This window comes from Ptychodera flava, chromosome 12, assembly GCF_041260155.1.
Source record: "Ptychodera flava strain L36383 chromosome 12, AS_Pfla_20210202, whole genome shotgun sequence".
Lineage (NCBI taxonomy): Eukaryota > Metazoa > Hemichordata > Enteropneusta > Ptychoderidae > Ptychodera > Ptychodera flava.
Window position 1 is genome coordinate 16,855,944 of NC_091939.1, and position 11,609 is coordinate 16,867,552.

At 36.7% G+C, this 11,609-nt stretch overlaps 2 protein-coding genes across 2 annotated transcripts in view; one reads left to right on the forward strand and one right to left on the reverse strand.

Moving 5' to 3' along the window:
- The window catches only part of LOC139145183 (voltage-gated hydrogen channel 1-like), a 51,406-nt gene extending 47,153 nt beyond the window's left edge, over positions 1 to 4,253 (reverse strand). The window contains exon 1 of the mRNA XM_070716173.1: positions 4,077 to 4,253. The gene's annotated coding sequence lies outside the window, so the exon portion shown is untranslated. The remainder of the gene's footprint in view (positions 1 to 4,076) is intronic.
- On the forward strand, positions 92 to 8,590 carry LOC139145184 (PRKR-interacting protein 1 homolog). The gene is given in 7 exon segments (XM_070716174.1): positions 92 to 246; positions 2,267 to 2,345; positions 3,093 to 3,193; positions 4,567 to 4,588; positions 4,591 to 4,651; positions 5,565 to 5,617; positions 7,568 to 8,590. Coding segments are annotated over 7 exon segments (564 nt in total). The 5' UTR covers positions 92 to 105; the 3' UTR covers positions 7,675 to 8,590.
- The last annotated feature ends 3,019 nt before the right edge of the window (positions 8,591 to 11,609 follow it).

Sequence of the window (11,609 nt, forward strand, 5' to 3'; positions counted from 1 at the left end):
AGATACAAAAATTGAAATTGTCAGCCGCAAAACACTTAATTAGATCGATTTACATAAATATGAATCTGATAATGTAATAAAAAAAGGATACGTCACACTGAGTGGATGAGGGCGCTTTTGTCAACAAAAATGGCGGATGACGAGGGGGCAACTTCGAAATCTAAAGCCACAGAAACAAAGGTATATGTTCCAAAGACGGCAACCGACCAACAAAGAATTAAGTTGGAAAAGCTTATGAAAAATCCAGTGAGTTAAAGTCTTCTTTATATATATGTACACTGCTGTGCTGTCACTTCAGCTCTAAGAATCTGTTATGATCCATGATATATCATTAAGTTGCAGCCACGGTCCTGTGCCGCTGGTAGTAATATCATCTTTTGTATGGGCTGTGGTACCCTGTTTCCATACGAATCGCATGCATACATCTATTATGCGAATGCGATGTTGCATCACAGGGCTTACTGTACAATGTGTCTGAAGACCCAGTGTCAGTTAGAACACAGTCCCCCTATCCACTATCTAGAGGGAGTGTGGTTTATTATAATAGTTCGGCAGCCTACTGCCCTGGTACTATAAAGCTGCAAATTTGTAGCTCTACGGTGATGCGGTCGGTGTTTGTGGAGGGACCGGGATTTGCGACCTCGCTCACCAGTAGAGCTACAATGCCAAAGGCCCTGTAGACTAGAAAATAAGCGCAACATCAGTGTAGCGCACTCAAGGTACCAAATATATCCGTTCTACTGTGTTTCGTTGCGCTCATCTATCAAAAAAGAACACTTCAGAATCCTCTACGCTAACCATGTCATTTTGCGGATATGATTTTGGGGTTAAAATCGCCTAGGACACAGCGATCGCACTCGACAAAGATCATCGACAAAACGAAACATTACACATGTCCGCTTTGCGTGAAACACATCTGGTATTTGCATATTGCAGAAATGGATGCACTAGACTGATATCGCACTTATTCCATATAAATTATTCCAATACATCACAAATTCAATATTTTGTACGCAGTAGTGACAGCCGTCATACGCAGTACCATATGACCTAAGCAAAAGCATAGCCACGGTCATGTTCATATTCTGCACATATATTTTGGCTGATTGTCATTGTTGATTTCAAGAATCTTGCGCCTTGAATATCGTGTCTGACAGACCACATGGAGATGTGGTGGATGATTTATCAGGACGAGGTACTCAAAAAAATTACAAATTGGTTTCAGGCGAGTTGGTATCAGTGAAGTTGGTATCAGGCGGGTTGGAAAAGGTATGAGTTAACTGGTACCCTAGCTTAGCATGTATAGCACAGCAATTGTTGGCTGTGCACTGTACTAAAGCGGTTTTGTCTGGGTAATAGTGGATTTATGGATGAGATAGTAAACCCACAAACCCATGCAAAACTATGAGCTACAGTACTTCAGCTCAGCAGTTGCCAGCCCATGCCATCATAGTACTGCAGAGAGTTACTCTACATCATGGTATTGCTGGTCTGCAATCTGTATTCCTGAGGACAGGCAGCGTATAGCCTTCATTCCGTGCTGTGTTCATTACTACCAGCTGGATTACAATGCAATGCAATTGGCAATAGCAAAAAGTGGAGACACACTCAGAACACAATGTTAACGAACGCTTTCTGGCTTGAAATCTTACTTTTAGTTTGTGTGAATCTGGGCTTAGCCATAGTAACTCTGTTATTTACCCATTCGTGGAAATGATATTACTCTGACCAGTTTCACTATGTCCTATCATAGAAGATGTAGGGGCCATCCTGAGATGCCCATAATCAAAAAAACTGGTTTTTGTACTGTTTACTCACAGAGAAGGATAGTAGAATTGGGCATGCCAAATTACAGTGGGTTGTGGGATGCATTCCAGGGTTGGCTCAGAGTGTTCAAAGTGTTAAAATTACAGGTTTGCATCATGGAAAAGAAACAGACTTTTTTGAGTGACCTTACCTACTCAACATGGACAGAAAATATAACATAACATTTTGGTTATGATTAAACCTCTTGTAAAGACCAAATGCTGTTACATCATGTATTGACTTGCAAAATGCTGGCTTCCCTCCACAGTTGCACTGAAAGTAGGTTGGCTCATGATAACCACCAAATGTGCTCATAAACAAAGGCAACATTACTGCTTCAGATGTGTGCTTTGACAGATGCATATGTATATAGATGCACATACAAATCATTTTTGTGTCTTAGTCCGTAGTCTGTTGACAGCTTATACATGATGCCTGATGCATTTACCTCGTGTTGTAGGAAAAAGAAGTGAAGATTCCGGATTTAAAGAAGGAATGGAAACCAAAAGCACCACCAGAGTTTGTTCGGCATGTGATGGGTATGTAAGAAAACAAATTTAAAGAAAGTAAATTCATGTACAAGCTGGTAAATGGTATATGGGTAATTCTAAAAATGCCTGGGTACATGGTACAGTGAAGGTATGGTACACGATTCATATCATCAAGGACAATACCAAAAAAGTGTATAATGTACAAGGACATAAATCCCAGTGTTTTGTGAATAACTTGTTTTACAATGAATACCTTTTCAGCCAAATTTTGGAAGTTGAAAGTATAGCGTTTTCAGATTACCCTGTCATACACTGCATAATGTGATTGCATGCAGACTAGGAATGCATTCAGTGCAACAGCTCTGCTCAGCATAGAGAAGCTTGATGTACAGTATAGTGCACTTGAAAATAAATTGTAGTTCAGCAGGATTATTTCACATATATTCAAAGCTTTTAGATTGGTCATCCCTCACTAAATTAATTATGATGGAAGGATGTTTGAGTAAAAACATTGAATCTTGTCTTGTTTGTCTAGTGTGAGGTCAAAGGCCAAATGGCGTGCAATAACACCCAAATTTATTGGACTCCACATCAGTGTTATTGGACTCCACGTCCACTGATAAAATTCCATAGGTTTCAGATGTAGGTGTAACAATACAAGTAACTGTTAGATTAGTCTCTCAAAGCTACCATCTCTTCTGTGTATGCTTTTATATGTACATGTATGATTCCAGCCATAATGGGAAAAATCACCGAAAGAAAGGTTTTGAAGAATTTCTGTACATCTTTTTCTAGGTTCTAGTGCTGGAGCAGGTAGTGGTGAATTTCATGTTTATAGAGGAATCAGACGAAGGGAATTTGCCAGACAGTCATGGATAGAAGCACAAAGCCAGAAGGTAGGCATGAGCAACAATGGCTTTGTTAAGTTCGGGGAATATTCAAACACCCCCCCTCCAAAAAAAAAATGCTGTTGCATTAGTTTACCCATGTATAATTCCGATGGAATGACCAGGTGATGTCAGCATTATTGAAAAGCTGAACAAGATTTTAGATACATATGTAGACAATAAACTTGAAACATCTATTGTAAGATATAGATTGAACTGTGACTGAAGATACAAAGATTTTGAGTTTGTATCAAATCTATTGTCCATAGTGGAATAATTTGAGATACTTTTGCAAATGGCTACACATTGAAGAAGCAGGTAGAAACCATCACCTTGGTTAAAGTCTTAACCACAAAGCTGTTTTCACATTGAAAGAGTGTCAGTACACTCCTGGAAAGTCCTTGAACTTTAAAAGTCTCCTTTGAAGTTCCAGGAAAAGGAAATTTAATCCTGGAAAGCCCTGGAAAATTGATGATATGTCCACGGTTTTCAAATTGACAAGATGGTCAACCACAATATCATAAAAATGATATGTAAAATGGTATGTAAAAATGATATATTGTAAAAAATGACATCTTGAAAATGGTGCTTTGGAACTTATAATGCCCTTGTAAATTCCTGAAGAAGTCTTTGAAAGTTGTGAAGTTTTTGTGACACTGAGTATGTGGACTCTACCAGTATGAATTTGAATATAATGGGGTTCAACAAAGTGACAAATGTGAAAGTGTTGAGATGAAAACAGTCATGTCAAAGGTGCATATGCCTGTCCTGGTATCTAATCAAGCAATTTAAAGTACGATAGTAGCAGCGAAGAGAAAATGTTACTAGCAGTTTTTGTGAAAGCTTGGAGTTTTTAGTGCGTAGCTTATGAGCTCAGAGATAATATACGTACCTCTCATTCACTGCTTCTCAGAGATAAAACCTACTGCCCATTCACTGTTTCTACAATGAACCAACATACACAGAAAGTGCCAGAATGATGCGGATGCAAAGTTTAGTCGTCACTGTCAGTTTCCCTAGTAAAGGCCAATTATTTCCTGGTAAACTAGAACTGTTATCAGCATGTTGTGCGGTGAATTGTATTTGCACTGTGTTATCTACATTTGAGCGTTGTGCAATCTCTGGTACTTCTCCCATTTGAGGAAAAAGGAAGTCAACAGGGAGATTTCCTGTCGATAAGTATGGTGAATGCCGTTGTAAGCCACATTCCCAGCTGTGTCATCTAAGTGTAAAATCAAAATTTGAAAATTCAACCATGATATTGTGAAAATAAACTGTATTTCAACATACATCATTGTTGAGTTATGACGGCTCATGGTACCATTCCCATATATCATTGTCCATTTTCAATTCCTTTTTTTCCCCCTGCTTTGTGACAAAAGCAAGAAGAAGATGAAATTTTCCACAAAAATTAGAAGATAACAAAAAAATGGCAGAGGAAAAAACAGCAAAGAAGAGAGCAAAGAGGTAAATAGAGGAAACAGAATTAAAACTATATTTTTTGTTAAATTGTATTCAAACAGATGTTACCGATGATCGTTGTCGTGATAATGAAAAGTGGCTTGAAGTTAGAGTTGTGTACATTCACTTACCACACATATTCTCTTTCCTATGCACTGAAACAAATTTAGTGTTTGTCATAAAACACTTCATTTCCAGCTATGTAGCAAAAATCAGAAAGTAATCACCAAAGAAGAAATCCTGTTGTGTATATATTCAGCAAAGATATTGAGGTCATTGTGATTGACAGTTTAGCATATTTAGGAAAGTAGAACGACACAATTTGCCATCTTGCAAAATTAAAAAGATTAGGGATGCAAAACATAAACATCATGTGCTATAGTCATACTATGTGTTTGAAAAGAGAGCTTTTTGACTGATCTTAAAATCCTTTTCTATCAAATCTTTTAAGTATGAAAGAATATAATAGTATATTTTTCAAGATCTATACAACATACTAGTATGCAGACATGGTGGTGTGAAAGCCCTGAGAGTGGTTTGGAGAAATAGACTGCGACCGTTTCAACTCCTAGGGCATCGTTGAGGGCGCTCTATCAAGTTTGGCATTGATTAAAATTTCTGCACTCTTGTCTTAGGTTGATTGTATCAGCTATTCCAAAACCATTTATTTTTGATTATCAAGCCAAATAACTATAAAGAAATGCATAATGCATTAAATTTGTCTCTATAGTATTTCAGAGGGGTATTATGTGTCGTTTTTGAAAAAAGTTTGTCAGATGCAGGTCCAAAATGAGGGACATGGGGACTTTGATTCAAAACCAATATTTATTTCAAAAATCGTTGTATGCTTGGTGGCTATTGCAGACTTACTATTCACTGACATTTTTAATGATACAAGATTTGTCGGTTCTGTTTTTAGGTTAAGAAACAAACAGAAACGGATGGCCAAAAAGAAGCAGAAAAAAGGAACAGGTATAAAGATTTGTTTCTTGAAATCTGATAGTTATAGTTTTGCTATAAGTAATTCTGAGAATTTAAATGCTTGATGCAAGAAAGTGACCAAACTGTAACAGGCTGTTCCTTTCAGTGATTATGTGCATAAAGCAAAATGCATCCAATATTAGCTTTGCATGCTTTGGAGAGATTGCAAATTTATTGTAGAACAGCATTTATTGTGTGTGAAATTTTTAGGTACTAACCCTTGAAGACAGCATAAATTTCTGTGGGCATTTAACAGAATGTACTCTCACTCTAAAAAATCTGTTGTTCTCGATTTGTGTAAAGCTTGGTGTGTGAGCTTTTTGTGATTGGACTATCATCCTGCTGGGGCACTGTACTCAGCTTTTGATTCAGAGCTTTAAGTTTGCTAATGTTGAAAATTACAAGACTCAGTCATGTTTGCCATAGAAGTGCCTCTGAGATTGGATGATTCAGCATTCCTAACACTTTGAGTGCCAAAGTCAACTTTTATCTCCTATATACGCAATTTTTTTCAGAGTTTTTCCAAACTTTTGATCATAACTGTAACCAATAAAAAGTGATGTCCATCTAGCCCAAAATTGTCAAAAAAAAATTACAGGGAAATTCCTAAAAATTGGTAAAATGTTGCACTAAAATTTTGGTGGGAAAAATTACAGCACTCGAAGGGTTAGAGCTGTTGGGACAGAAAAAGGGTGCATTTTGAAGCTCTTTGAGTAAATGAAGTTTCGCTGCCTTGTTTTTGTGAAAATCAAAAATTTAATTTTCCCCCATGGAGTTTGACACAAGGATTGCAACTATTTTGAATTTCAACTGCCGAAAAATGTTGGGTAATTTGTTTCTGTAGTACCAAAACTTTGTTAATGACCCCTGATTTTTATTATTTACTTTGAAAAGAGAATGGTTTCAGTTTTCCTTCAGGAAACTTTGAGCAAAAGTCTAGACCCTTTGAGCACTGTAATTTTTCCCACCAAAATTATATATTGTAACATCTTACCAATTTTCTGAATATTTCTGTAAATTTTTTTTTCAATTTTGGACCAAGTGAACATCGCATTTTCTTGGCTTCAGATTTTTATCAAAATTTTAGCAAAATTTAGAAAAAAATGTTGACAAGTGTATATTTTAATATAGACGACAAAAGTTGACTTTGGCGCTCAAAGGGTTAATCTGTCAGTTTAACAAAATATAATTCAGGTATAATACCAGCAAGTGGCAGAAGGAGAGGTGAACATGTACTTTGGGTTCAAAAGACTCTGCCAATCATTATTTGAGGTGCACAGCATACATGGACTTTAAATTTTTATTGTAAGTCATGTATTATTCAAGGAAAAGCCAAGGGTGATGGCTTCCATGAAATTTTAATGGTGTCTTTTGTGCTCCCCTTGGCTTGGGACAAGACTTCATGCATGGAAAGCACTATATGGCCAGTGGCATCTTCAGTCAGTAAATTGCAGGTTAAAGTACTTTTAAGGGTTTCATTACACTGAGATAGAATCTTGTCCTAAAATCCCTGTGGAGTGCATAGGGGCAGTTTGATGGCGTACATTTGGATGTTCTAATCGTTAACATCACAATTGGTTATCTAATACCTCATACAGTATCTCTGATCTGCATGATTTGAAGAGCATAAACCTTTGCTGATTATCGTGGTTAGTCTGCATGATAAGATGTTTGTGAATGGATCTGTACATTGATTTTGCTTGTTATATGCAGAATTTCTTGGTGGAATGTGTCCAATTATTTAAAAAAAAAAACAAGAAAAATATTGATTAAAATATGAACAAAGGAAGAATATGGATTAATGTGATTATCATAATTATCATGGTGCTGTGTCTTTGCAGTATCAGTCATAATAAAATCTATATATTGAAAACAAAAAATTTGACTTAAGGAAGGGTGGACTTGACATTGATAACCGTATGTCCGTCTGTTTTTTTCCAGATGACAAAGAAGGAAGAGAGGAAAGCGAAGCCAGTGAATCGGAAAGTGATGGGGAGAAGAAAGAGGATGATGCTGAAGAAAATTGTTTTGTCATCGGAGGCAACTGATATCCATGGGCAATTGTCATGCAACTGATGTGGATCAGCCCGCTGTGTTGTGCAAGTTGTTTCTGTTGACAGTATTGACTGTACAGATGACCTGAATGTCACTGAAGGTTGACCTTGGGTTGACTTTCAGTGACCTAATCATGCTTCAGATTGAGAATACTGTTCAAATCTTTGACACGAATATTGAGAGAGACAAAGTGACTTTGACTAAGGTCTAATACCGTGTTTTCCTTAAAAGTGTCTGAGGAAAGATTTCTATATAATTTGTCAATGGTTAAAAAAATCTGAAGCACAACCTGCTGATTTTCTTTATTTGTCTTTTTAAGAATAGTATGAGATGTCACAAGCAGAAAGCAAAACAGATTTTTAGCTACATTGTTTTACATTGGGGTCATGACCTTTTTAATAATTTCAAGACAATCTTCCTTGGTCCAGAAAGCTATGATCCTGCGGTAAAAACAAACAGTTGAAGACTTGTAACACAAATAATCATGCATATCATTTGCATTTGCGTTCATAGTGCCTGCCCTTTTTCATCAGCCGTGTAGTTGGCACAGCTTTACATTCTTTCCATAGTCTGATATGTTGCAGGGCAAGCCATCCACAGTGAAAGGTCAAAGGCCAGAGGTCGGTTATGACTGTATAGGAGCATAGGGTAAAGCCAGCCTGTAGTCTTATGAACGATGATACATGCTGAATCATGTTATTTTGTTTCTCATACGTTAAAATGTCATAGCCTGATAAAAATTTTAACCATGGTTATGCACAATTCAAGAAATGATATTATACTCCGACAACAGCATGTTATAAAATGTATTTATACAAATCATTGAAACGTACAGATGATTTGCTAAGGTATGTAGTTCTGTTTTCTATTAAAAATGTTGTTGTCTTGGCAACAAAGAAATATCCCAGAGGATACAGTGTTGGCTTATCATGCACATTGGGAAATTCCCTGAAACTATCTGAGTGAGCTGGAATGAGTTTAGATAACAAGGGAGTACCTTTTCCACTCAAGACATGCATGTTTGGGAATAATAATTTCCAAAACACAAACTTAATATGTGATTCTTGACTGCAGCTGAATGAAAACAAAAAGAATTTATTGTAAGGAATTTGACTATATAATACAATGAACCATAGAACTGGAAATACAATGAGAGACGAGTGGAAATGAGAATTTTTCCAATTTCTTTGTTTACATTTGATTGAATCATATACATAAACTCGGGACAAAGTCTTGTAACTAAGCAAATTTTGTATGATGTTTAGCTATATGAAATGGAAATCAGAATTCTACTACAATGTCCAAATCCCAGTCAATAGGATATTAATCATAGAAAAATTTGTATGGTGATACTCAAATGGTGATTGTTTTTGTTAGCTGGGGATGAGAAATGATTCATTTTTTAGAGTATGGACTATTTTTCCCTCATAAAGTAATTTGTAATTTCATACAGATGGCGTGTTATCAAACTTGGGCATGTTATGTTGACCTTTCGACATGGAGGAGCTGTTCTCCTTGTCAGCTAGTACTTGGAATTTGATGGATGATGCTCAAGATGACATTGATACTATAAATGCTTGGAGTGGATTTGTCAACAAGGTTGCCTAATATACTGATATTGTATTTCATATATATGGTGTGGTTTGTTGAACTGTCACGCTATTAGAAATAGTATTTGTAAAACACTTCACTTTTGTCACATCTATCAAGCCAACATCGCAGGATGTAAAACACTTCACTTTTGTCACATCTATCACGCCAACATCGCAGGAAACATCCAAATGTCTATCGTCCTTCAAATGAAGACCTGAAGATGTGAATATTTATCACCATTGCAGTGAACAAAGGAATCTACCAAATATGAGAGAATATTGGTCGTTTGTAGCACGGAAATACAGTATCAAAGTTCAAAGGAGAAGTTCACAAGGCTTCACCATAAGAGAATGGTCCCTGCCATATCATGTAATGAAAGCACCAAGCTTGGCGCTTTTTCCCATGATTCACAATACATCGTTGATGAAGCCCTAAACGGCAACTTCAGCCACTATATTTGTCCATTTTTGTAAAAAATCGTGTGAGTTATAAATGGCAAAAATGGCTTGTCCATAATAAGCAACCCCAAAGCCAGCACATATGTAAAAATCAGCCTTGGTGAACTTCCCCATTAATCTTCCGTGTATGGTATGAAAGAACAGTAAACTTGTCAACTATTTGAAATTTGACTTTGTGTAATTCATTCGAGGTACGCAAGTTTCCGCTTATTTATTATGGACAACACCAAAGTACATGTAACTTTGAGTTAACTTCATTGCAACAAATCTCACACACTTTCCATGTTCTCTTTCCCCTACTTCCCAACAAATGGTTTCAACCATTCCAAAGGAAAGTTTCACAAGAGCTGAAGTGTAAAACTTTCCATGTGACCTGAGAAAAGTAGGTCGGGTGCGGTTGAAAATGAACATTTGCTTTATAACATTCTATTTGGACCTCTTCTGTGTCTTCTGGTGATCAAAGTGTCTTCGTCTGATCAAAGTCTTCTTGTTGGCTATACCATGAAAAATATACTATCTGGTCTTCAGCAAAGCAAAGACAATAGCTATGAATGTGTAATAAACCAATCTGAAAATATCCTCAGCTCTCCAAGGGGTTTCTTTGAATAAGACCCATTAAAGACTGAAAAAGTGTATAACACTGTCATAAGTGTTGAAAGTGGCATGAAACTTCAAACGTTAAATATCATTTTAGATTTCCTATCATTTTAAAAAACTAATGTGACAGAGAAAATGAAGATTGCAACAACAAAATGTTGACCATCATGTGTTGTGCATTAAAGTTTATGGCATCTTGCTTGTTTCTGGTATGATCATGATGTGTATGTACAGGAAATACTGCTTTTTTGTACTTTTCTGTTGGGCGCTATTTTATGAGAGTGGCACCCGTTTATCATTTAATTTGTTAAAACGTGTAGGCATGATCCAAATCATCTATACATGTCCTTCAGCTAGCACATTTACACGAAACAACTTTGGTTTGAGAATAAATCATGAAAATAATGCACATAATTTGCAGCTATCGGGGCTTTAAAGTGTGCAATTGAGTTACATTTAAAGTAACCTGTTGAAGGTTAGAGAGCCAGTCATCAACAGAAATGGTGCTTGTATAAAGAAGGAAGTAAGCTTGAGTTCATTGAAAGTGAGGGGGTTTCACTCTGTAACAATACTTGGAAGTTGGGTAATCATTTTGGAAGATGGGATTACTAGTGGGTTATTTTGCTTGACTGATGAAATTGAGCACAGGGTGGCTAATTTTAAGAAATGGTTGAAAGAGACAACCCCCCTCCCCCCCCAAGTCAGTTTTAAATGACCAGGCCGTATAACTAGCCCAAAGAAAACACTCCATGCGGGCAAAAGCTGGAGCTGCAGCCACAGCTGGTGAAATGTAGCTGTATATGTAAACTGCTCAATGATAATGAAATGCCTGGTATCAGCTTACACATATATATTTTTCATTGAAACCATATCACACTTTGATGACCACAACATAAATTTGATCACAGAATACTCGTACCACAGTTCCAATATTTACACTGCTTAGCACATCAGTTACATAGATATTCAAGTTTAAATGTTTTGCGCTGAGCTGGGTGATACATAAAGTATTAAGTTGTGTTCAGGAGATAAATTTTCACACAACGGATGCTTTCAAATTATGTATAACCCTCCAGGCCCAGAAAAGGAAGTGCACATCCTAAGCCAACTCACACTTTGTACAATGAATGACTCATCATCTGACGGCACTGTCATGGCTCATAAAACAATGTGGTCTGTTTCACAATGATTTTTCAATACCACTACAGCATCAGAGAGGTTAAGTTAGAGTGCTTCGCTAATATGAGTTAGTTTAGAAATTTCTTCAAATTTCTTTGAGT